The 27,659-nt window shown below is 38.9% G+C and overlaps 1 protein-coding gene across 2 annotated transcripts in view; it reads left to right on the top strand.

Moving 5' to 3' along the window:
- Positions 1–27,659, top strand: part of THSD4 (thrombospondin type 1 domain containing 4) — a 248,947-nt gene that overhangs the window by 23,591 nt on the left and 197,697 nt on the right. For both annotated transcript variants that reach the window (XM_023934118.2, XM_086848971.1), the window contains exons 2-4: positions 9,535–9,642; positions 13,498–13,567; positions 26,627–27,042. In XM_023934118.2, the coding sequence (XP_023789886.1) occupies positions 9,614–9,642; positions 13,498–13,567; positions 26,627–27,042 (515 nt within the window). In that variant the 5' untranslated portion in view covers positions 9,535–9,613. The remainder of the gene's footprint in view (positions 1–9,534; positions 9,643–13,497; positions 13,568–26,626; positions 27,043–27,659) is intronic.

Raw genomic sequence — 27,659 nt, 5'->3', positions numbered from 1 at the left:
ATCCTTGTGTCTGGCCTCTGGTCAGTTGAAGCCTTGTGTTGCTCTCATATACTGAAACTATTTAGCAAGTGTTCAGTGCCCAAATTATCCCAAACACTAGAAGACAAGATGTTGTTTGAATGTTTAGGATGGTGTGTCTCTGCCCTTCCATGCTCCAGTACAGTAGAACACCTTCAAGCTGTTCAGCTTTTTCATGACACCTGAGTTGCAGCACCTGAGCAGTACTGGTCACTGATTGAAGTGAAGCCCAAGTCACATAGAAATTGCATGACAGAAAAGAGAAATTTCTTCTTTTTGCCAATGTAAAGCAGTTTGCTGACTGCAGAAGAGGACTGAAGGGAAGAGGACTTTGACCATGTTTAGAGTCTATTACGAAAGCCTTGGTCACTTTTTCTTGGACGTTTGTTAGTACAAAATGTGCTTCAGTGGGTACCCGTGGCGTTTTTCCTTCCAGTTTTGGCGGTATTGAAATGTATGTTAAAACACTTATCCTTGAAAACTTGTGTAGAAAAGGATATGATGAGTTATTTTGGGATGTGTGCCCACATTAATCTCCATTAGAGAAAGTACAGGAGCCAGTGGTCTGCAGTGCAGCCCTGCAATGAAACACTGGGGATAGTCCTTGGACTACCAGGACATCGGTTCCTTTGCTGCCAAACTGCACGCGGGAGAGACTTGTTGGGTTGTGGCCTGGAATATCTATCTATAAATGTATTTTATTTCTAAGTATATGGACTGATAAACTGACACAGAATTGCTTTGTTTTTACCTGTGCTAATGAATAGGTTTGGGTTGGGTTTGTTTGGGTTTTTTCCCCCTAACTGAAAAGACTCATTCAGTCTTGAGGGAATGCCAGTCTTTCTTTAGAATGCCTAACCCAAGGCAGAGAGCTACATAACAGGCAGGGAAATCTCTGAAGTTCTCTAGAAATGGTTTTCGTCCTATTCATATTTTAGTACATCAAGAATAATGCTGCAGAAACCCTTGGAGTCACTGTATGTGAAGTTTGAAATTTAATCCCAAGGATATTACTGCTAATTTCAATAGGATGCCTGTGTTGTATTTATAGGTACATGTTCCAGTTAGTAACTGTCCCTCTGCATAGAGTTTAACTTTAGAAAATTAAACATTTCTGATGATAATGGATATGAATAGCTACCCAGAAGAGAACTACCTAGTCATTCTTGACAAGTCTGTGTTTTCTCTGGTAACTGGAAGATGCAAAGTGTTCTCTTCCAAGGACTACGAAGGCTTAGCTTAGTCTTTAAAGGCTGGCTAACAAGTTTAAAAGTGGTTGGGTTTGACTTCTGCAGTGTCCCTGTACTGAAACACTTCTATCCTTGTCTGCTGTGAATCATGTAGGAATATTCCCAGAAAGCATTGTTATTTGAGGTATTACTTATGCAGAGAGACAGTTCCCACTGATGCTCCAAAGAAAATATTTGATTTCTGAATAAGCGAGCAAAGATTACAAGTCCACATCTCATATTGTCCTCTATGTTGTGTTGTGACGCTGCTACCACAGCACCTCAGAAATCATGCCAATAGAACAGAAGGAACTTTGTAAAAGTTAATATTTTGAGATTGTATGTGTTTAGGTAAAAGCTTGATGGGGACAATTGTTTAAATTTTAAAAAAAATAATATGAGGACTGTGGTATATTTAAGCCTTCCACTACTGCTTAATTTTTTCCTTAGAAAATCACAGCTATGAAGTTCAGGATTTTTATATTGTTAGAAATGTTTCTGTGACTTAACAGAGGAATTACTGACTCTTTTTATTATCCTGTTTTTGTGAATCAGTTCTAATTTATGGAAAGGATAGTTTGCGTCAATTATTCTATTTATGTTACAGCAATGCAGAGAGTTAATAGTGGCAGGCTAATGACACATCTATTTACCAGTAAATGAAGTATTTCTTTCAGAAGGCACATTAGCAACAGGATGTAATTTATAATATATGTGTAAACACTATAAATGGTGTTGAATGTTGCCTAATACTTCAAAAATTATTCTCTGAGGCACAGCTTCCTATATTTTGTCCTTTCTTTTACTACATGTAGGATATTGATGCTTAGGCATGTATTTACAGTGTTTCTTGAACACCATTCTCATGGGAACAAGTTTAAAGAGATGAAAAAAAGAGACTTGTGTCTGTCAGACACACATTCTTATTAAACAGATGGGTGAAAATCATGTTTCCTTTTTGCAAAAGGAAGGTATCTTCTAACTTCACAATAATTATGTAATAGACGTGATTTTTACATAATGAGAGGGGTGTCTCCCAGCTGCATTACTAAGAAATAGCTGATTATACTCCTGAAATATGTTGTGTTTTACTTTCCTTGTACATGTGCCTTCAATTAGCTTTGCTGAAATATTTGTTTTCTATGACCTTTTTAAACAGGGTGTGTTACAACTCTCTGAGTGAGGCTGGTGGGTCCTTGGTTTTCATGCAAAACACAGTAGGTCCTCAGAACCACCAGTTAAATACTGATGGGAGCCTGTGTTTTGAAGACAGACTAGGAAAAGTTTCTAACTTTCAACCTTTCTTCAATTCTGAAAAAGATCTTCATTAACCAAGTCCTGAAAAGAGCATACAAGAAGTTAATTTTCTTTGACATATTTGCATGTAAAAAAATTAGCATGGATAACAGGGGCTCTAAGAAATTTCTGTTATTTCTAGTTGATCTGAAATGCAATTGTATGCCTTGCAATATTAGCATCATTAAGACTTCTGTTAAATAAATAGATTTGCAGACTGACATTTCATTTGTAGCCCTTCTCTCAGTTATTTCCATCTAGGGCATTCTAATTAGTCACGGCAGAGAGTTTTACCTGAGTTTCCACAAAATGGAGTGGATCCTAAAACAGTACATGAACCAAATCTAAAGCACCAATCCACCTGCTTACACTTGGTAGAAAAGTATTTAGAACAGGAACCTGTGGTGCTGTTACTGCTCATTTTGTAGGCAAGACCATCAATGTTCAACCATAGCAGTGCTCACACAGATTTGTTTCTCTTGCTTGTCATAACAATGAGGGATTCACCTATTTTTTATCAATGCTTATAGAGATTTCAGGTATTTCTACCTGACTTTTTGGGCTGTTCAGTGTTATTTTTTTCCATATCTTTCTACATTGGTAATAGGATTAGTGTTGATCAGGATTATGGAATGGCTAAGAAAGATTGTTTAATGAAAAGGATTTTTATGTAATCTCCCCCTTCCTCTTGCATGTTCAGCCCCTTCTACATCCTTGGTTTGGAAGATTCGGGTTGTAGCAAAAAAGTTCTTTACAAGGAAAGGAAAATTTATTAAAATATATGGAATATGATTTCTAATATGTAGAGCTGTGATAAGTACCACCTTCCATGGTTTTAAATGCTGGAACTGCTGGAACCTCTTAGTTCTCTGGGGTGGGTGAGTGTGGAACAGGGAGCTCTTAATGTTTGTGTGTGCAATGAGTTAGTGGATCTGTGGGCAGAGGGAATATTCAGCCACGTTTACACAGCACAAGTGGAATACACAAATTGAACATTGAGTAAGGCCCTTCATATGGGAACAGAACTGCCCAGTCTCTGCACACTTGTCTTCTATAAGGTACTTGCAGTTTGTTCTGCACTAGTTATCCAGAACAGCTATGACAGGAGTTGAAATTCCTTAAACCAGTGAATGGTGACAAGCTGGTATCAGGGTTCCTACAATACCTCTTTACACAGAGAAGGGAAGGTAAAAAAACCAACCACCATGTGATTGCTAAGCACAGTTTTAAAACTGATTCCAGGGATTTGGCCAAAATTGCACAGCCTACAACTATGAAATCTTGGAATGAATTTAAGTTAGGTTTGCAATTGTTTCCACACAGTTACATCCCAAAAATCTCTTTGTCAATTAGGAGGGTGATATGATCTCAATTTTGTGATTCATTTTATGTTTTACATAATTGTCCTTTGCCTGGAAGCTGCACAATGGCAATTTTGGTTCAGCCTGAAACTTGAGAAAGTATCATTCCTCTGGGTTATTATTTCAAAGACATAAAAAAGAACAACTAATGCAGTTTTTCTGACATTTAATTTTGTGTTTTCTGGACTCTAAAGTTTGGTAAGTCTCAACTCCACATAAACTACCTTTTCAGAGTTTGGTGATTGTAAAAAATGTCAGAATTACTAATCAATTTGACACTGCTATTCCAGTGTGTTTTCTTTCCAATTGAACTGGGTGTCAGTTAGTTAACTATATGTCATATTTTATACCACAACAATATGTTTTAATGGATTATCAGACCTATGGTCTTAAATCTATATTTAAGCCAATTATTAGTTTTAGAAGTCTTTAGTAAATTTTAGACCAGGCTTATTGCAATAATTCCACTTTTATGATATTTTCATTACTAGTGCACATTCAGCAAATATATAATCAGTGTTGTGAGCAAAGATTAGAAAAATCTTTAAACAAATCCTTCTACTCAAATATGGCTGCAGCTCATGATCTATAAGCAAGCAATTTCCTGCTTCTCCCATTTACTTACAAGATTAATGTCACAACCCTTGTTTGATCTTAAATTATATATTCTTCAAGAAAGATGGAAGCAAATTGCTTGAATCGTGGCACCTTCCAGCATAACAATATTTTTAAAAGCCACAATTTGCATTATGTGAATGGATATTTTGGGAAATGGTGTGTATGGTCAGTGTTGGATTCTGCCACCTTTGCCTCCTAGATTATCGGGGCGGTAGTTCCTGAGCTGTGGCTCTGGGCTTCCCTGTCAGTGTTTTATCCAGGGCTGGCTGTGTAGGAGCACCCTGATCCCTCCAGCCCTGCCCCAACTCAACCAGCCCAGAGCCAAAACCCAGCCGGTCACGGTCCGGAACCAGAGGCTGGGCCATGGCTCCCAGTGTTGGTGTTGTGGAGCACGCTTACTGGACTCCCTGCATGTGAGATTTTAGGCAAAGAAATGAAAACTGCATCTTGATCAAGCTTACATTGGAGACAGACACTGAGCTTTCTTGGACTGCAGTAGTTCTAGAACACCCAGAAGGAGGACCTGAAAGTTCTCAGAGTGTTTAAAATAAAAAAAAGAAAGGTACCTGCAGGGTTAGGTGGAGTAACTTTCCATTTTTGTTTTAATAAAATGTTTGCTCCGTGTAAGTATCAGAACTTTTCATCAGATCTAATGCTAGATTTCTCTTTTATGCAGCTTTCAGAGACAAGTGTATGTTTTAATGTAGTTAATGAATATTTGAAGAGATTAAAACTCTGGTGGTAGGTGTCAACAGCTGCAGTTCAAGCTGTTGGATGTATGCACAAATTATGTAGCTAGATAAACCTGGCAAACTGTGAGTGCTTTATCAAAGTCTTGCGAATGTAGTGAATTTTGGATGCAGTCCAAAGGACTTGCACTGAACATGATTTAATAGATTTGAACAACTAAACCAACAGATACACTATACCAATGTGCAAGGCGACAAATTCAAAGGCAGTCTTAAAGGGTGTAATATTCTCTTCAATGTATTTCTAGATATTCTTTATTTATGGTCTCCCACTGTCCCCCCAAAACAAACAAACACCCCCTCCCCCCAAACAAAAAGAACAACAAAAAACCACCAACAAAATGAGACTTTTCCTATCAGTGGAAACATGACTTTGGAGCAATGATCAATTTTCATAGCTGCTTTGAGTTGCCATTGGCAGTAGCTGGCAAGATACATAATCTGACCAAAAAGATAAATACTGAAGTAAATTGAAGTTGGCTTTATATATATGTAAGTCACCAAGGTAGGAGAGGCTAAAAGCTCAGAGCACTTCTGAACTTGGTTTAGTCAGTGTATGTTTCTGTATGATGAATCTCACATTCCTATTGCGAGGTAAAATAGAGGGTCTTGGGTTGTTTAAGTAGGTACTGTACACATGCACATGTCTAGGAATTTCTGTTACAGTTAATGCATAGCTGCAGATGGATGTATGTGCATTGACAGGACTTACAAGAAGTATAGGTTGATGATAAAATGACATAGGAATTCGTGGAAATGAAATACCTTTGGCTCACAATACACAAAGGGTACAGTCACATGGAAAGCCACATGTGAGTGGTCCCATGATAATTAAGAGGTTAGGATAGCATTGGCTCTCTGTGAAATTTCAAACCTCTTAGTAGGAAGATGTTTCTTGAAGTTAATTAGCTGAAAAGTAACTTCTACCTTGACTTCCCAGAAGAACTTCCTTCCTCTTTTCTTAACTTTCTGCACAGTATCTGTGGTGTCTGTCACAGATAATTCTGTGTATTGTGTCATTTAACTCTTTGAGAAATCTTCTTTCCTCATCAGCAAATTTCTGTGATTGCCTATGAGCCTATTAGATTATTTTTTTACTGCCATTGTCCATCCCCACTCCTTTTTGAAATCTCTGTTACCAATTAGTATTTTTACTTTCTAATGTTTGAGAAAGGGTCTGGGCAAATGTCAGTAAATACCAAGTTAAGAGATGGTTATAATTGGCTCATTGCTTGGTAGGGTAACTGCTGAGACTGGCAGCAGCAGTTGGAAGGTGTTAAAACCACTCACAAGCAGTGTGAAAGGGAAGGAGATTTTAAGCAGGGTCCTTTAATAATTTCTGTGACCCACTGACCATTTGATTATATGCAATGGAACACCTCTCCCTTTGATTGTCATGTCGTGGTTCTGGAGAGGTTTGTATTCTGTCCCATCCTGTGAGGTGGCTTGGTTGGTTTGACTGATCGGGGTTGATTGGTTTTCTGGGAGGGCTGTGGTTTTGTTGGTGTTGTTGGTTTTTTTCCCCCCTCCACCCAGTTTGACAGATTGGTCTTGTTTTCATCCAGCTTGGAAGTGAAATAGGGAAGACTGCTGAAATGTCAAATATTTTAATGCAGTGAAGAAAATCTTGCTGACTGTGAAGTAGAAGAGTGTGTGTTGTTCCAGTTTAGAAATTAATATCTATTCTGCTGTATGCAGGGTTACTAGAGAAATTTTTTGCTAGAAAGGTCGATAGTGCTTTTCAGCCCCTTCTGGGAAGGCAATTTGACTTTTACAATGCAAGACTTACAGAGCACAAATACACCTCATCAGGCTTTTGGAAGTTTCCCTGCCAAATTCACGTTATTCAATCCCAGTGTTAACTGTGTAGCCATTTCAGGTATTCATTTTGCCCTGGATCTTCTGGAGGGAAAATGATTGTCACGTTTGCACATTTTCATATCAAAGACACCACTGCCAAAATGACGTGCCTTTCAGTAGGCTGCAAGCACCTAAGCTCTTAAATAATCTGGAAAACAAGCTCTTAAAGTCACTTAAATATTTAGCAGTTTTTACACTATGCACTACAAATGATACTTCAAAGGAAATGCATCTGTTAGTTGCAGTAAGAGGTGTTTTGAAAAAGGCATTGAAATGCAGTTGAAAGTAGAGTTGGTAATGCAACCTGCCATTGACAATAAAGATAGAAATGAACTGAACAAAATTGAAAACATATGCATGGACTTCAGGCACTCTTTTTAAGAACAGTCTCCAGAAACACTCAGGATCCTTCTCTTGTTTCTTTGCAAAACCAGATCTATCATATTATCTTTCCTGTTTTTCAAATGAGGCACAGTTTATAGAAGGGATTAGTGGAGTGTACATTGCTTTTTCAGTGTTTTTGTATCCTGTAGCAATGTTCTTTTGAGACTGTGTCAGGCATACAAGGTTGTTGGATAAAAACATTATTGTGGAGTGAAAAATCTGAAAGAGAGTACATCTGGAAAAAAACCCCAAGATGGTAAGAACTTGAAGCCATGTTGGTTACAATCCATGTTACTTGGAGATTATCCATCTTCAATAAGTGATATAAACAACTATTGCCCCAGTATGCCTGGTAATTAAGAGTCAGGTTAGGCAGTGAGATATTTGTTTCCTTCTCAGTTTAGAATTTTGAAGTCCTGTGTTAGGGAATCTGTCTAAATGCCTGGTGGTGGTGCTGGATGTGTGGACTTGCCTAACATTTAAAGGAAAGCAGCTTTTACTGAATGTGCTAAAATCTCAAACGGTGTGAAGTGTTGCAGATCTAAACTAAAAATCTGTTGTCAGAAGTGCTTCCCATCTTATAACAAGCCAGTTTTACAATATTAAGTAGTGAAAATGGTGAATAAGTTTGAAAAAAACCCCTCTTAGCTCTACTGACAGCTGTGAAACTGCAGGAGAGGGTGAAGCTCAGCCTTAGTGCTTTCTTCCTCAAGACTAACTCAAAACTGTTACATACAGAACTCTTGTTACTTTCCCTCAACTTTTGATGCCTTCCATTTAAAAAACTAAACAGTCAAATCATTAATCAATCATGGGATTCTCTTTTGAAAATATTACAAGTATTTTGGGATTTCCTAAACCAAATTTATTGTTGTTTGATTTTTGGGAGAAGGTGAGCATATTTAACCTGTCCAGTTACCTGCAAACAATCTGCATTTTCCTAGTAGCAGGATCTGTACTTTATCTAACTGCACATTTCTTGCATTCTTGTCAGTCCTGTCCCATTCTAGGCAGTTTTCAATTATCTGGCTGTCTGACAGAAATTGAGAGCACTTTATCTGTGAACAGCAGTGTTCTCTTGTTTCTCTTCACTGCATTTCAACACGTAACCACTTGTAAAGGGAAAGATACAGACAGTGGCTGACCAAGTTTTGAAATGTATGGATTTAGGTTCAGTTTTACTAGTGTTTTTTTTCCTCTTTTCCTCCCTCCTTGCCACTCTCCCACCAGCCCTTCTGATTTATGCTGTATTTCCTAACTGCAAGGATCTCTTTCCCACCTGAAAATCCTGGTGCATTTTAGATGCCAAATATATGATTAAAATTTACTAAAATAAGAACTTCCCAGATGTCTGAACTTGAGATTATTTACAGACAAATGAAAGTGTCTGGATAATCATACCAAGGGCTGGTAGGGTTTCTGCGTGTTCACAGTAGTCATGATACACTGAGAGTACTTGGAAATAAGGATCAGTTAAACTGGTATTTAGAATGCTGTTTAACTCCAGATTTCCTCCTTAACTGTGGCAAGGCATTTAACTTCATTGTGGGTAGGTTTTCCCCTGTAGTCAACCACACTGCTCTGCAGGTTTTTTCTGCAAACTGTATAAGCACTCACAGAGTCATCCTTGCATTGCTCACAAAATGCAGAGTGTGTTAATAATATAACTGTACATTAGGAGTTGGTAACCCAGATTCAGTTCTATGGATTTTATTAACACAGGACTTTGAATGGTGTTGTTTGCTTTATTGTTACACAAGTGACGTACCAGAAATGTGAATTAAATTTTGCATCCCACAGTATTTCTGCAGAGTACTTTAGTTAATATTGAAATCCTGTTGCAAAAAATGGTGTGCATACAGTTTATTCTTGCAACTTATGCTGGATATTTGGTTTGAATTGCTGTAAAATCCCAAGAATTGAAGTAAAGATGACTAATCTCTATTGTCTGTTGCAATTTTATACATATCCTGGAAAATACTGAATAAGCAGTGTTAATTGTTTTTCTCCTTTTTGTAGGATTTGTGTGTGATTGTCATTGTGCTCTACCACAGTGAAGAGGTATTTTTCACTTCAAGATACCTTGTATTAAAAGATCATGGTAGACAGCTTAATAGTTTCTTTGAGGTAAGTGATGCAGTAAAACATTTAAAATCTTATTTAATATGCTCTTAACACACTGCAGTAAATTTCAGTTTGGTGGTCTCTTGCTCTGCTGTTGAAAGTGTCTGTCGTAGGAGGGTAAATAGAAATCTTGTCTCAAGACCAAATACTCAAGTATATGCATACCAGACATAGCATTCTTTGGTGATAGTGAAAAAAGAAAGTTCTCAATGTTTGTTCATGCTTAGAGCATCTGTTAGTGTGTGCAATGTGATGGTCTGTACTACTAGAAAGTTCCTGTGTTTTTGATGAGGCTGAACAATTACAGTCATTTGGCTTAAATTGCTGATTTACATGTTTTAGTACCTGTGCTGCAATTCATTCATGGATTTGTCTTATGCATTCCTGAAACAGTTTGCCAGTGGGCAAACATAGGAAAGACCTTTCAAACATCTTTCCTAACAAAGGAAACATTCAGCTGTTTTCAAGCTGGTCTGTCCGGTTCTGTCCTGTCCTTGGGCAAGCAGATTCAGAGCAGACAGGCAGCCCTGATGCCACACAAACACAGGCTGACCTCCTGCAAAGAATGTCAGCTGAGTGCTCTGTCTCTGGGATGGAGTTACATTAACACCTCTGCTCCAACCTTGCCTCTCCTGAGTTTGAGACATCGATATTTGAATTGCAATTTCTCACCCTCCTAATATCCCAGGGCAGATTTTCCACCAGAATGGATCTGTCATACATTACTGACACTACCAATGTTATCTTTCCATGATGAAAGGTGGCCTGTACAGCTCCTCCCAAGCTGTCTCAGACATGGGCTGTTCAGCAGATTTGTGAGGAAGTTGGGAATTAGAGCCAAGAGCCATACCACACTGATCAGTACTGTGTCAATCCACATTTGGCCGTAGTATTCCTCCATAAAATGCAGCTACTAAGGGACAGCAACATGTGAGGGATCTGCTCTGGTACCCTCTAGCTTCATTCATGCAGAGCTAGCCGGCTGCACTGACTAGGAAGAACTCTGAGAGGTGGTCCTAAATGAGGTGTTAGATGGCAAAATTTTTCATGCTACTCCTACAATAGACCTAATATTGCTTGGCTTTGTGCTTGTGCCTCCCCCTCTTCCCCAGTTGTTTATATTTATGCTTATATATATGTCTATATTTTATGTTTTTATATTACTGGCAGTTGGTGTTGCCAGTAAAAGAGTGAGACAGTTTAAAGTTTGACTTTGCTTGGCTCCAAACAGTGCCTTAACTGAGAGCAGAGGCTGTACCAGCAAGGTTCTGAGTTACACAGCCAACAATCAGCTGCAATTGGTACCTCACCTGTTCAGGTATACTCGGAAGTTTTGCCTTATTTTGGGAAGCACTTGTTCTTTTTGGCTTTTCTGCACTGTGAGAATACCTGAACCAAACCCACTGAAATTGGAGAAGCCTATTTTTGTAGCTTGGGAGGCTTAAAGTTAGTCACGCATGACAAATAAAATAGCCTAGTCCAGAGAAGTTAGCCAAAGCAAGCTGCTGAGGGAAATAAAATTAAAAAAATTAAATTGCCACACACTGATTTGAAGCTAGGGGCTTACTTCAGGATAGTTTTAAGTATTCCTGGCAAATTTTGTGTGTGTTTGAAATAGTAGCTTGATACCATTGTTTCTGACAGATCCAACTGCAGATACAGAAGCAAATCTAAAATCTCTTTATTGTCCTTGAGCCATGTACATGCAGATGGTGATTGCAGCACAGCCTCCTTAAAGAATGGTCAGGAAAAGCCTGGCACAGAGTAGTCACACATATACTAGAAGTTTGCATTTTAGAACTGAAAACTTTAATCTGGTAAGTAATTTGCTTTGAAGATTACATTTCTCATACAGCTCAGAACTCATAACCTTGTGCGTGATTTCCGAATTTACACATGGAAATCTGTAGATTGTCAGCCCGATCAGAAAAATCCTGTCCTGTTTAGGATGAAAGCATTCATTTTCATATGGAAAATCTGAACTTTCTTTCACATGCTCTGAGGGATTATAGGGAGCAGAAGCCATAAGGGAGCAGGGGTGGGTAGGAAAATTCTGAGAAGGAAGTGAAATACAATTTGCAGAGGACCTAGCCTGGGTCTGTCAGACACTGCGCTCCACCTGCTTAGATGCTTGTCATTTTTCATTGTGAGGAGTTGGGAGATCACTGAAACACTTAGAAAGCAGATAGGCAGGTGAGCTGAAGACAGACTTGATACTGTAATTTCACAGTTTGGAGGTCTATGTCTGCCTTTGATTTCAAGTGTGATTTGCAAATCAGTTTATTCATTTGAGCCTCTGGCTTCCATGTACCACTGTATGATTGGGCCCTGCTCTGAACTGCATGTTTTGACTCCTGCTGATTTCTTTATAGCGTCTTACACTGGCTCTGATTTCAGCCACCTCCTCTGTATTTTTTTTTATCACAAATGATAGCTTTGTGAAATACCAGACTTCCTTCTAACACATTTTTTAAAGGGTTTCTTTTTTTCTTTTTTTTTTTTTTTAAATTGACATGGCAGTAAAGAACTAATGACTTTTTCTAGCCTTTAATTGGTTTATTGCTTTGATAGATGCATAGATGGTGAGGTGATGATAGGCCATGTGCAATCGATGCTTACCTAGTGGTTCCTTTTGCAGTAGATTAGCAAGAGCAAACACAGAAAACACAAGATAAACATTCTCCCTAGCAGAAGAATATTTTTATTGGTGGTATTTAAATGCTTAGTATTAAAAAAAACCCCAACCTTTTCCTTAGAAAATCTGTCTCAGAAAGTACTTGAAATAATAAGAAATGTTTAAGGGATTACTATGTAGGGAGCAAAGGAAGGACCTGTGAATATGAAATGCATCTGGATTAGATGTATTAGGAAATTCATCAGGATTTTGTCTGGTCCATTAGTTTGCACATGCATTTTGTATCCAAATCCATCATTTTACTTCTGCATTGAAATTCAGCAAATATTAGCAGCTTTACCCTTATAGTGGGTCTGAAACACACTCTTTGTAGACTGAAAAGTCAAACTCCTGGTATAAATAAAGATACCTTGATCCTTTTTGCCACACCGGTCCATGTTTCCTAGTGAAGGGGCTTGTTAAAAGGAGACAAACCAGTCTCTGTTGCAAATTGTAACAAACAAAAGACTGAGCTATCTGTGCGTAACTTGTAACAGGCTCCTAGGAGTCACTGCAGTGGTGAGGTTTGACAGAACAGTTTGTTTGGGCTTGGTTCCCATTATGACTCCTTTCAGACTGAAGATGTGGGGATTGGGGTGATGCTTGGCTGCTTATCCTGAGTCTCTGGTTGGTTGTGTTCACTACTTTCCATCCTCTGTGCCCATTTGGTTATTCAATTTTCACAAGTGTTAGGCAGCTGGGGAAGAACCTATTTTTCTGTTTCCTGTGTGCTGAAGGTGGAGTGTTCAACTGTAAAATGAGGAGCCAGAGCTAGAAGCAGATGTGGTCCACAGATGGGTGAATTCTTACTTAGCACTTTAGAAAACTTGCAAAGCACATGTCAGCTTGACACCGAATGCTGAGGTGTTAAAATATGCACTGCCAGGAGTTTTTAAATTTAAACATAAAGTTATGTGTGCTAATATCAATGGATTCTATTTGGTTCACTTTTGCTTTATAGCTGGACGAATCTATGTATGAACCTGGTTCATACATTCAGGTATGAGCCTGCTGTGAACAGAATCTTTTAAGAACATTTCATACAGTTTAGTGAGTCTGCTTGGTTAGCAGTGGTATTCGAGTGTTTAAATGTTTTCTTGCAGTGTGAACCCTGTAAAATGTTGTAGATGTGTGTTTTGTATTAATGGTAATTATCTGTTCTGTTTCACTGTTTGCCTTTTCAGACTTCTCAGTTCCCTAGCAGTGCTGGGATTTCAGTTTGTCATCCCACAGCCTTCAATTGAACACAGAAAGGTAAGCATTGCAAACATTCAGACTTTGTGTACTGAAAGGTAAATGTGAAAACACTAGAGTAGGATGTGTAAAGCAATGCAATCTCAATAAAGTTCTGGGAATAAATGGCTTCTGTTTGTGCATATAGGGGTTTTTTGGTTGCTTTTTCTTTAAAATTAATATATACATGGTTGAAAGAGGCTCATCATGTTAATTAGCTGAGTCATTGTATGGAGTATTTATAGGGCACAAATAGTTACTAAAACTTTGGAGCATTTTTGTCATGTAAGACATGAAAAAAAGAATTCCTGTGAGAGCAGACATGGAGTGAGTAGAGAACCACCCAGTTGTTCATAGGCAGCTCTTTCTCTTGCAGAGATAGAAATGTCTGACACAGAGGCTGGACCCAAACCACTCAGTTGCTATTCAAATTGCTAGAGATTGGAGCTGGAAACTGCTGGAATTTCCTGTTGTGCTCTTGTGGATGGTTCACTCATCCTAGATGTTGGCATCCCCAAGAAGGCTTGTACACTTTCCATCCTGCTCAGCATTAGTGAGATCTTGGCTGGAATCCTTGGGTTTTTGCACTGCTTTTCAGGAAAGTAGTGGACAATTTGGAGAGAAACAGAAAACAGCAGGGATTATCCTTAAGAGATTTTAAAATTTTACCTCTGAGGGAAGTTTGGACAAATTCATATTGTTTATTCTAAAGTTTGGAAGACTGGTGCTGGAGGCAGATATAATCTTCAAATACTATTGAGTACTAAAAAGAAGGCTTTTTTTCTGTCTGATGGAGCAGTTGAGAAGAAATAGATTTAAACTGAGGCAAAGGAAACTTAGTTTTGACATTAGAAAAGACTTGTCATGGTAAGGATATGAAGAAGATTATATTGACTGGATAATATTTAGAATTTCCATGATGTAGGTCTCTGTGAATGTGTTGGACAAATGTTTATCAGAAACAATGTGCAGGTGTTGCTGATTCTGCCACAGACCTGAGGCAAGATCCCTTGAATGCTGTTCTGTCTCTTCACACTCTCATCACATTCACTTCATATCAGTGTTGGTCACATATCATAATATTTGTTAGTATCTCATATCTATTGGTATTCAAACACAACCAATTAATTACTGAAGGTATCAAATAATCCATTTAAAAACAAGTTTGCTTTTTACTATAGATTTTTAAATAATAATTCAAGAGGTGTATTTTTTTGAAAACTATACTGTTAAAAGGAGGTAAAAGGCAAGTTCGCAGGGTTTGCTTTTTTTTATGTGCACGTGCCACTGTCTTTTGGGTAAAAAGTTATTTGGACAGTAGCCTCATAGGTATGGACTAGAAACCTGAAGCTGTCTGATTGTCAGAGTTCCAGAAGAACACAGAAGTCCTGTTAACTCCTTGTGCAGCCTATTTGTAAGGCAAGTTAAACAAGGTCAGTAATGATGTGGTCTGAAACTGGCACAGTCCAGTCTGCAGCAAGCTGTCCAAGGGCTCTGTTCTAAACTGCAGGGCAATTTAGTATTTTTGCCTATCTTACATCTCTTCTCTTTTGTTGTGCAGTTGAGATGGTCATGCTGCTGCTCTGGTTTCAGTACTCTGTCTGATTAGACATTCTTTTGTTACACTGACAGTGGAGAGATGATTCAGTCCAACTTCCAAATGGCCTTAGGGGGAATAAATCTACTAACTAAAATAGAGTAACTCAGAGAAATAATTGCTTCATTCTGGGAAGTCCCGGAATTAATTTAGATAAAATCAGATTCTTTGTTTTCAATTGAATGAGAAATGCCACGGGTCTGGAGTGTGTTCTGTACCAGTTACAGGGACTTAAGGCATAGTAACCACCTTAGAGACGTCCCTTTCACTGAGAACAAGGCACGAGTTTCCTAGTGACAATCTCACATGGGCCCCAAGGCTGGCTGTCTTTCTCAGCTCTGACCCTATGGTAGAGGGTTCTGTTCATGCCAAATTCCATTTAGACTGGAACTTTATATTTATTACACTTTTCACAAACTCTCTGTCCCACCTATAAGCTCCAGACAAGAGGGGCTGTTACTAACTCTGAAGGCCAAATCAGTCATGTTTCTGAGTGGGAGTTCTCAGCTTTGTAGCTCTGGAAGTTCTTTCTATTCTTTTCCTGCAGTAACCCAAACATGTATTTGCTGACATCTCCCATGTATTTCTGGATGGATGTCTCTGCTTTTTGACAGAGTTCTTTCTGTATGAGAGCAGGTCAGTTGTGCAGAAAGAAAGAAAGGGAGAGGAGGAGGATGAGGGATTTGATGAACAATTTTAACAAAATAGTGAATAGTGAAAGTGTTGTTTGCTAACTTTCATATACACACTCAATGGGTACAGTATGGGGAATCAAATAACTAGAACTGAAGTCTAAGGAAACATTAGACCATACCCCAATTCTTCCTGTGTTTATTTTGCATTAAGCTAAGCATGACTGATGCTTGAACCTGCAGTATTGGAGTGTATGGAATCTGTGTTGTGCACCCTGCTTAGGGTTATTTTGCCTCTATAGACAGGGAAATAAAACCAGAGAATTGGACTTGAGTATTTGGCTGAGTGATTCATTTAAATATTTCCAAATAGTCTAGATTTTTTTTCTTACCCTAAAAGTTTTGGGAAAATTTGGTAAAACCCAGGACAATCCCTCAGAGCAGTTGATGGAAATCCAGTTGTAAGTTTAGGTACCTACAGTTCAGCTGAGATGTTCTTTTAGGACTTGAGTACACTTAAAAACATTGTGAGATACTGTTTTCTGGTTTTGGTTTGGTTTTGGTTTTTTTTATATCTTTGTAATTTTTAATCTTTTATTCTGTTTTCTTAAAATCCACATTTAAAGTCACACTAGTTTCAGTGGCTCACACAATGTAGATTTTTCAACAAAAATCTGTAGTTCACTCTAATTTGTAGCAGTTTTTTATTTCAATTCAGTGTATTACAACTGCTTAAAGCACCACTTGGCTACTCCTGACTTAGTGACATGTTTAGGAGCTTAACATGAGGAAAGAAGTTGATCTTATCAAGCAGCATTTTTTTTGCTTGTTTTTTTAATTTTAAGGCAAATTTCATCAACCAAATCTGGAAGAGCAGAACTCAGCAGGTTGCTTCCTCAGATGCACACACAAAAATCTGTTTCTGGCATAAGAGCATGAGACTGATAGCTAGAAGAATGAGCCAAATTACTTCCATGGCACAGAAGTGCACATACTGGAATTAAGACTTGGGGAAATGACAAAACCAAATGAGAAAGTTGTGGGAAAAGGTTTGGTTGGGCAATGTTTTCTGCTTTTAGACTTTGTTATTTTTGAGTGGAAGTCTTGGAAGCTTGTCAGACGTATAAAGTCACAATTGACCGGTTCAGACTTTCTAGTTCCAGAAATACATGTCTACCTGAGATTTATATAGAGGTAGCTTTTAAGCTTCTTTACTTGAATCAACACTGTCTCTGCTGTCAGAAGTGCACAAAAACTGAAAACAAAAACCATCTTTATATGTTCCTACATCTGAGTTTAGGGCACTACTCTGTTAATCCTATCTCTGTAAATTGCACAGGTTTGTACAGTTATGTAAATAACGTACGTGGTACGTTCATTAGATAGAAATAAAAATTCTTATGCAAAGGACTATTATGGGTTTTTGCTGAAGACAGGAGTTGCAGTGTTGGCTGGAAGTCTCTTGGAGCTTTTATTAAATAATCTAACTTATTTCCTCATGCATACTGTGTAATTTCTAAAATCAAGTGTACTCTGTAAGGCCAAAATACTCATCAACAATAGGATATAAAGGGGAAATGTTATGTGAAACAAAATAATTGCCACTTACCTTTTAAAATCAGCCAGGGTCTCTGCAGCTGGATAAAATGAAATCTTTCTTACTGATTGAACAATTAATTTGCCTTGTCCTCACTACTGGACATATGAACAGCCCTGCTGTTGCTCATGATGCAGTCAAGCTCTGTTCTCCCTTCCTGTGCTTATTTTATTGAAATTTAACCTTATCTGATAAGTGTCATACTGTGGTGAGCTGAAGGTTAACTATAAACAGTCTTTCTCCTAGACAACCATTGAAGTCTGTTCCCAATTTTCCAGAAGTCACTCCTGGATGGATTTCTGACTAATCATATGTTTCTGTGTTAAGAAAGTAAACTGTAGTTATAGTTATGCCTTATTCATTTTAGCAAAACTGGTAATGTAAATAGTAACAAAATCTGCCCAAATAAAACTTCTGACATAAATATTGCTTTGTTTTAACATCTTGCTTCTGTTATGGCACTAAATAGGAGCGTCGAAGCAATGGAATTGCTTTGAATTTATCCATATCTTTTTGTCACTCGGTTGTAGGTGACTATTGAATTCAATGGAGGTGCAGTGTCTTAACAAACTGATTTTTATTGTATAGAATCAGTGTCAGGATTTATTTTTAGAAGTTTTTCATTGGGGCAATACAATACTGTTAAAGAAGTCTGAGCTTCTTTGGGCTGAGTGCGATTACTTTCTACTGGCTCAAAATTAAAGAAGAGAGAAACTTGATGTTATCTCTGTCAGACACAATGTTTCTATGAAAAACAACTATTTATCAAGTGAATGTGACTATACTCCTCACAGAATTTTGAGATTAATGAGCTTTGGGATGTGTGTTGGGGTTTGTTGGTTTGGGTTTTTTTGGCTGCTTTTCCCCTCTCTCTTGTGTTGGATTGTGTTGGAGGGGTTGTCACTGCTAAGTCAAGAGGAATAAGGAACAGCATCTAGAATTGGATGCAAGAGCTGAGGGAAAAGAGTGGAACGGGGGAAAGGAAAAGGTGGCCAAGATCTCTCATTTGGTCACAATGAGCAGTTTGAGGAGTTCAGCTACTTGAACACTCTCTAAGAGAGTACAATGTGGAGCATGAAGCAAGTCTGCTATATCCTTGAGACGCTGGAGGAAACTGGAGTAAGACAAAGTAGTTAATATCTAAGCTTGACTTTCGGCCAGGCACCAGGACTAAAGCCTAACAGGTGTAAGGAGCACCCTGGGACCTCCACTACAGCTGGTCACCACCTTGCTTTTAAATAAGCTCCGAAGCAGAGGCCTGGAAGGGAGGGCTGTGTTCTTCCTTGCAGTCCAGGCAGGGTGGAGCTCTGCCCCACAGCCAGCAGTAACTCAAGTCACCGCTAGTGTAAATTAGTAAGTAGTCAAGTTATGCTGACAAGTGTCACTTGTCAGGATTTGCTGAGCTGGAACTCAGCTCTTGCTAACAGAGCTACTGCAAAGCCACTGGAGTCTGGCTGGATGGGCTGTGTAACTAAACTGGATTGCACTGGACAGGCTAAATCACTGGATTTGCACAGCTGCTGTTCCTTTGCAACAAATGGTTAGAGGTGTCACCCCTTCTTCTCTGGTAATGTTTTTGTTTATAGGATAACTGCTGTCCATTATGACTGCATTTTCATATTTATCACTCGTAAAACACTTCAAACCACAAGGGAGTCCATATTTCTCTTGGAGATTTTTACTTGCCAGTTTATCTGCTTGCCTTCAGCACAGATGCTTGACTTTAACTGTACAGATATACACCTGCTCCTTTCATAACCTTTGGTAAAATAGAGTCTTCCTAGTTAATGATGTTGCTATTCTAATTGCAGTTTTCCTTAGGAAACGGGATGTGATTTAGACCATTACAAGACTTTTCCTTTAAAATTAGCATTTTGGTACAACAGAATATTTAGAACAATAGCTGAAAGAATTTTCTTGCTATCTCTGTGTTGTTACTAATTCCCTGTCCTTGATGTTGTGGATTAAAGTGGTTAGGAAATAAAATTCGTCTTTGTTTGTGGAAAGGAGACATTATTTTATGTGAATATACTCTTTGAAAAATCAAGGCCAATATTTTTGTTGTTTTTTTACTTGCTTTATCAAGGACCTCTGAACTTTCATTTTCATATTTAAATTAAAAAATACTGACTTCTTTAAACTCAGAGCAGGAGTTCTGTGTTTTTCTGGAAGATGAAAATATCACAGTTCCAGTTGGATTCCAGTGCCAGTGAGCTTACAGGGTCATAGATAAGTTTCTCATCTTCCTTCAGAGGAGTTCTGCATGCTAGTTCTGTCCAAGCTTTGGATGAGAGTGGTGATAAAGAAGAGGAGCTTTTTGGATTCACAGATGAGTTCTGTTAGGGAATATTGCTTTCTATTTTATGACAGCTTGTCCTTTCTGCTTCTGGAGTGATGGCTGGATGACTCACATAGAGATCTGGAGAGGTGTTACAACAATTACAGAATAAATAAAACATGTATTTCTACCAGATGTAGATCCCAAATAAATTTTCTAAGTGTAGAAATAAACAGAATGGCAACAACTTTGTCACAGCTGTAGATGGCTGGCCTAGAGGAGGCCAAGGGTAGTATAAACTTAGGCCTAGGCCTATGACCTAGACCACAAATGATAGTGAATGGTGAGGGAATACTTCTCAAAATAAAGAAACCTAATTTGTGATATAGTGAGGGCCTGATTGCTATCATCTTTACCTTCCTGTAAATGAGAAGCAATGGACAAGGAATGGTTGTGTAGAAGTGGTAGAAGTGAGGTCAGGAGTGAGCTGTCTGTTACTTGAAAGCACTTAATGATCTCACAGAAGAGTGGAAAGAAATCTCTTCATTAAAACAGTAATCTGCCAGATTGCAATGGAGGTGGTCTTGGTATAAAAAAATTAGCTAAACTTTGGGGAAACTTCAAACTTTGTTGGCACAAAAGCTGTTCTGAACGTTTTTCAGAGCTGTTTACTTTCTGGACTATTCGAATAATGTTAAGGTTTCTTCAGATGTGGTCAGAGTTGGTTGAAGGGGCAGTTAAGCTGTCCAAGCATTGTAACTCCCTTTAGTGATTTGTGAATACAAAGGTCTTCTATTTCCAGGCTTTTTAGCCCTTTAATCTTCACAGGCACAGATGTTCAGACAGAGATTTTATACAAAGAACGGAAACCCAAATCATTTAAGCTGGTAATATTTACACTTACCATGTACTGTAAAATTCAAATGGTTTACTACTTCTCTGATTAAAGGCTTCCAAAATGCACTGAAGGATTAAAATAGCTGAGCACACGAACCAGACAGCCATGTACACATTGTGTCATGATGTTTTGTTTGGCCTCTGCTCCATTTTTCTGCTAGTCTTGAGAGAAGTTATCTGCAAGTTTTAGGGGGGGTGGTAGATTGTTTTTTATCAAGCCACCAATGTCCCACATGTTTCTTCTAAGAGGGATAAAGAATATGGTCGTTTCAAATGAACATATATAAAATGGACTGTAAAGCCTTGCTGCTGGGAAATTGTCATAGCTATATAGGTATGGACTTTATTGGAAATCAAATGAGCTAATGCTGGAAGAATATTCCTTTAAGATGCTTAGATTGGTGAAGGAATTAAAGGCGTTCTATAGATGTGTTTACAACACTGGCAGCGAAATACAATAATGTTATACTTGAACAGGTTCTAAAACTAAACTATCATTCTCTCAGCCCATTCAAAATTTGGCATGCTCTGCCCTGAGCAGCAGTTCAGGTCTCATTTCTGGAGTCTGACTGCTTTTGTTTTATACTCTTGAAATTTCAAGAAGGTGAAGTCCAGCTCTTAGCCTGTGGCTTGATTATTGATTCATATATTCACAAAAAGTGAATGTTCATGAAGAATGCTGTGTTCATCTCATCTCAAGTATGACATATGCATTTTAAAGAGTATCAATATACTATTTTACTGTTGTTTTGAATCCTCAGACAGTCTGAGCCTGGCTCTGGTAAAAGCTGCATGCATAGCCTTTGTGACAGGCTGTGCCCTAGTGAAATCTTTAATTAGTCAGAAATGTAAGATAGAGAACGTGCAGCCCTGGAGTAATGGAATAAATAAGGAGTCATGTTTTCAAAATGCCTTGATACTCCTTTAGTAACAGTGGTGACAGTCTGGTGCCATAGCGTGGGTTATCATGGGTGGGGTAATGAGAAGTAGGACTATGGAAGAGACAATGAACAAACACCTAAAAGCCTGAAGGGTTTTGGGGAATATTAACAGAATTTACAGGGGCTCTTTGCTCTGGGAAGCACAGGACAAAGAAGGTAGTAGCAGCTGAAAGTAAGCTGCTGTTAATTCTACTTTGCATCCAATATATGAATATGGGTTAACTCCGTGAATACCACCAGTAGCATTTTTCTGAGCAGGTGATAAAATGTTCTTCTGGATACAATTTCTTTGCCTTTGGGTGAAAGTAATACCATAAAGCTTTGAGAAACACACATTTATGCCTGTTATAACCCTTTCAGATGTATATTTAGGAATATGATGTAGTTAATTTGTTCATGAGTCCATTTCCATTCTGGGCATTTACCCAGAAAAAAGAATTACTGGATAATATGTTAAATCTATGGAATCTAATAACATTATTGTATCTAAACTGAAATGGTAAGAAATACCAGAAATGTCTCAATTTAAATATCTCCAGGTTTAAAGCTTGCCATTGTTTTGTATCCCTTTTCACTTTTGAATTTGGATTGCTATAGTGTGCTTAATATCTACAGAATACTTACTAACATGGGCTGAGGCTATAACAGCTTAATTATGTAGCTGGCTGAAAGGTATATACTGTCACCAAGCATTATAATCATTATTACTGTGAAATTCCATCATTAGTTCATATTTGGAGTACGGTATGCAGCACTGAACACCCGTGTAAGAATGTAGGAGTGGAAAAGGTGCTGAGAATGAGGAATTCCTTACAAAAAGAAACTGAACAGATTAGGACTGCTGAATTTCAGAAAGAGATCCTGGAACTGGATTGTGTTAGCAATTGCAAATCAGACAGTATAATATGGTGGAGGAGAACACAGAATGATCATTCTTCATTTATCACAAACTAAAATTTGGGAGACATAATGAAATTGTCAGGCTCCATGTATGACCAGAGCAGAGAAGCACTTTCTGAATACAAAATATATAATCTTTTGGAAGCCAAGATTAAAAATATGCTAAAAAATGTATTAATTGTATTCATAGAGAGTAAATCCAGCAGTGGGTATGAAAAACAATTGCAATATGGCTTTTAGCTGAAGGAAGCCCTTAAATTACTGAATAGCTGTAAGCAGAAGGTCCCTGGATACCTCCAAATATGTCCTGGTTCTTACATTGTTTCCTAAAGTTTTGCTTCTTCCACTCAGTCAGAAAAACAGTACTGAGTTAAACAGGCCTCTGATCTAAGCATTTCCCCCTCCTTACTTTCCTGAACAGTAATTTATATTGAAGCTACAGTTTAATAGAATGAAGTGCCCTACCTACAGTATTTAAAATTAGTGTTTGTTAGATCAGTAAAGCGTTGTCTGCCATCATCTTCCCACACAAGTTATGCTTTAAATAGTTGTGGCTTTCAGTACAAGTGATGATTCCTCTTTAGGGACATTCTTGCATAGTATAATTTCAACAATTGCTGCTGAAATCCTGAGATGTGGATTTTATTTCAAAATTCTGACAGAGGCAGCACTAGAAATTGGCATTGAATTCTATACCTTGTGTACTCATACTTTTTGCTGATTTTTTTGAGTCTAGGTCACCTAGAGAAGGAATCAATCGTGAACTATGGGAAAGTAGATTAGATGGGTTGGTTGATCTCTCTCTTTTTTACAGGCTATGTGAGTCTCTTAAATAATTTACTCTCATGACTTTAATTTGGCAAGAAAATTCAGTTTGCATTTCACTTATTCTCCACTGCAGGCACAGACTCTTCCTTTTAGAGTGTGCTTTTAATGGGTAGTTCTTAAAGCAAGAAAAGGAGAGACTTAATATCAGGGATCTCTGTGTATGTGGTGTGTCTGAGATGTTCTAAAACACTTCAGCTGAATCCTGTAGCTACCTGTAATTTCTTGGCATTATCACAGAGCTGAGGCAGGATTTCTTCTATCTACTAAGTTACCTGGAAATCACAGGATCAAAGGAGGGCAACTGGTCTGTCATTCTGCTCCTCTGCCCTGGGGAAGGGTCAGTGACACCTCGTTTTGCCTGCTAGAGCTTTAGGATTGGTATCAGTGCTGCCGGGGATCTCCTCAGGCAATTTGTACCCAGGCTTTGTTTGCCTTCTCTCTGAGTAGTTTTCCTCCTTTAATTTGGATCACCTTTGATTAAATTTAAATCCGAGTGGTTTTTCATGTATTGGCTATAAACAAGAACAGTTTACTGCAAAGAGAAAAATAACAGCTCTTGGTATTTATTTATGTAAACTGTTTGGAAGTGTCATTATTGTCCCCTCTGTTTTTCATTCCTTAAACTAAGCAGCTTCAGTTTATTCAGTCTTTCATAGTAGAATTCACTGAGTAGATTATGCCATCAATCACATCATCTCCTCTAAAGATTCATCTGGAGCCCATATCTTGGTCAAAGGAAGAAAACAGTAGGAAAAGTAAGAAAATAGAAGTTCATAACCTGATTCGTTACTGAAAATTCCCATCCCAAATTTTTTTCTTACAATTAAGTAGCATTAATCAATTTGTCTATCAGTAGAACATATTGTAATGTCACTTTAAAAAAAAAAAAATCATGTTCTTCCTTAACTAGCTGGATTAAACCTTCTTGTTCTGTGTCTTAAACTCTCACTATGAAGATTAGGCGGTGTAAAATTACCTTCAGTCATATGAAGTATCATTTTATCTGAACCAATTCTTGCTGCAATGAAGTTTAGTAGCTAGAAGGCTCTCTCTGTAGCAGGTTGGCACTTTTCATTATTCAGTTTCTATTTCTGCAAAATGGTACATTTCTTATGTTAGTGAGAACTTGAATTGCTTGTAGGTTATAGTTTTTATTTGTTGCCTGCATGAGTGTCTTTGGCATTTTAAAAAAAAAAACAGGTGTACTGAACCATTGTAGCAGTGATTAAGAAGTAGTCCAAACAAGTCAAACCTTGTCTGGCAACAAAGGACTATTAGTTTTACAGTAAGTAAATTTTGCTGCAGACTTGAGTTCAGACCAGAAAAGTGTCCCTGTGTGTAGTCACTACCATTTTATATCTGAGGTAGAGCACATTAATGCATAGTGTAAGTATGGGCAGTGAATATTCACTGGAAAAATCACAAACTGAAGAATAGCCTGTTTAGTTGGTCAAAGTGTGAGCCAGTGGTGTTCTGTTGTTGGATATGAAAGCAATTGTAGCAGCCAGAAAGACCTTGCTTCATGTTCTAAGTTTGACATTATGTGGTATTAGGTTGTACAGGCTATTGATTTTAAAGGCTGATGCCAAATGGGGCACACACAGCAAAAGAAGACATTAAATACAGAGACATCTGCTTCTGTTTTCAAATAACATGGGAGAAATGGGTAACATATCACACTAATGCAGATGCTTTTTATTAATCAGAAGTTATAATTAAATGCAGTTTTTTCTGTGATTGGTGATGAAAGTGTGAGAGCAACCTCAGAGGGGGGAAATGTTTCAGATTATGTAGACCACAACTGACTATTACACAGCAGCACCACAAACCCTGTGCTGGCTTGGCTTGTTGTATTGTAGTGCTGAATTCAACCCATGTTTGCAAACCACGTTCCAGCCCAGCCTGGGATATGTGCAGGCAGCTGATGAGGAGTGTGTGCTCCCTGGCAGACCAGGGCACAGCTCAGGTACCACTGAGAGGGCTGTCATGGGAGACTAAGCGTGGAGATGGTAGTCTTTTGCTGTTAATAATAATTGAGGCAAAATTATTAATGGAAGTTATGGGTTTAGGTTCTTATTCTGTGAAGGGGGGAGAAGTGACAGACAAGGCTGGCTTTTCAAAGCTCATTTTGAGGTAGCTGCACTGGAACAGGGCTGGAGAGGTATGGCGAACATGTTTGTGGACAGTGCCTTTTCTTGTCCTCCAGTCAAATTGATATGTGTGTGCGTGCTGATACAAAGCTTGTTCAGATATTAATAAACTGCTTAAAGGATGCTCATTTAAAAGGATGTTCTGCATATTAATAACTGTGACAATCAGATATTGGGAACCTGCCTTAGAAACTTGGGATTCAATTAGTTGGTCAAGAGAAGCAAGAGAAACACTACAAGTTTTAGTACTTTACTCAGTGCAAAACACTGAGAAATCCTGACTATATCTAGCTCCGAGAATGGGTAAATGCTGAGGAAACCACAGGGAGATGGGGATGGGTGATTGTAACTTCCTGGCTGCGCTGATACCTTTCCAATCACAAGGTCAGGACGTTTAAAATATTTGTCCTGAGGGGTTAACTGTCCTTGTGGAGAGACCCTGCCCTTCCTAATCCTTCCTAGATTTTTCTTGAGAAGGATCCTCTCCCTTTGGGGTTCTTTCTTTCACTTCCCTTGTGCTGCTGAATGTTGAGTATGGACTAAGTGGCACTGAACACCAGACACCAACAATCTGTCCCATCTTTTATTGAGTTTGATGGGAATTTCAGTGAATGTAGGATTGAGTGGGTCATGCTGAAGTGGTAACGTGGGGACTGGGGCAAGAGTGGTAATATAGGAGTTAACTATAGCAGCATTTTTGGTTGGTTGGAAATCAGCCAAACTTTACATTATTTATTGCCTTTGTAAAAAGTTCCACATTAGATAGGAGTTCCTGAAATATTATTGCAATCACCAGCACTCTCCATTGTTGAGGCATCAGAGTTCAGCAGAGCAGTGAGTGTCTGTTAACTCAATTTCATTACCAAAAATGACCTTATTTCCTGCTTTTGGTAATATTAAAACACATTTCCAAGCTTTGCATCATGCAATTTTTCCATTGCTGAGAACAAAGAAAATCTATTTCTATCCAGATAGTCCAAAAGAAAACCCAAAACCTAACCCAACCCAAAAACCACAACCAAACAATAAAACCACCACAAAACCCCCAAAACCCAGAAGAACCAAACGCAAACTTTCTGTCTGAATGGTTGATGGCTGTAGGAGACGTCCTCCCATACTGGCAGTCCTCTGACAGGCAGAGGATGAAACAATGCTGTGTCATTCCATTTCACTCGTGAGTGGCTGAACCCCGAGGTATTCGTGCTCCCCTCTCGCTGCAGTGTGAATTCTGATTCCTAAGTGTGTGCGTTGTGTCTGCAGGTTCCGCAGAGGATAGAAGAGCAAGGCGATGCGGCTGAGGACAGCAGTGCGGGAGTGCCGGGGCTGTGGGGCAGCTGGGGCCCGTGGTCCGCCTGCTCTCGGAGCTGCAGCGGGGGGGTGATGGAGCAGACGCGGCCCTGCCTCCCCGCCTATTACCGGGAGCGGGGCTACCGCCGCCCGGGCCGCCACTTCCCGGCCTCCGAGCGGCCTCTGGCTCCCCAGAGCAACCACCACGAGGACTCGCTGTCTGCCTACCCCGGCCACGTCGTGTCTGCCATCCGCACGTCCGTGCCGCTGCACAGGAGGGAGCAGCAGCCGTGGGCCGGGCTGAGGAACAGCAGCCAGGGCGGCCGGGCGGCCCCCAGGGGCAGCCGCCACTCGCAGGGGCCCCGGCACGGCCCCAAGCCGGACAAGAGGTACGAACCTGCTCCTGCCCCTCCCTCCGCAATGGCAGCGCTGCTCAGCGCTTCCACAGCAAAGCTATAGAGACCGAGACTGGCTTCTGCAGTGCTAGCGCCTTCTGGGGAAGCCTGCCCTCCCTGGACTGCTTACAACTTGTCCAAGGGCAGATGCAATTCTACAATTGTGCTAAGCGGATTATCTCGCTTCCCTTTAAGATTTATGATTTATTGTGAGACTTCTCCTTTTCTGCTGCACTTTCATTTGACATTTCCATTAAATATCAGGACAAATAACTGTTCTATAATTGTATTCTTAACTTCAGCAGCCAGTCTTGATATTAATTGGTTGAAAAAAAATTAACTTTTTTCATGAAGGATGGTCAACTGTTGGCTTTATTTCTACTCAAGACTCTAGTTTTATTTCATATTTCTATTTATTGCCTTTTTGTTTTCTCTTTTTTCTTTTTTTTCTTCCTACCACCTCTTTTAGCAAAATTTCCTGTTTGAAGAGAATTTAAAAATGTGGTTCTTTAATATATAGAATATTTTAAACACTGTATATGTTTTTATTAATTTCCTAGTAACAGTCCTTAAGGCTGGGTGGAGCTGTGCTGTTACAAGTAATTCCAATT

This window comes from Cyanistes caeruleus, chromosome 13 (genome assembly GCF_971803275.1).
Source record: "Cyanistes caeruleus chromosome 13, bCyaCae1.hap1.1, whole genome shotgun sequence".
Classification (NCBI taxonomy): Eukaryota; Metazoa; Chordata; class Aves; order Passeriformes; family Paridae; genus Cyanistes; species Cyanistes caeruleus.
The sequence above is the reverse complement of the archived record's forward strand: the minus strand, read 5'-3'. Positions and strand labels throughout refer to the sequence as shown.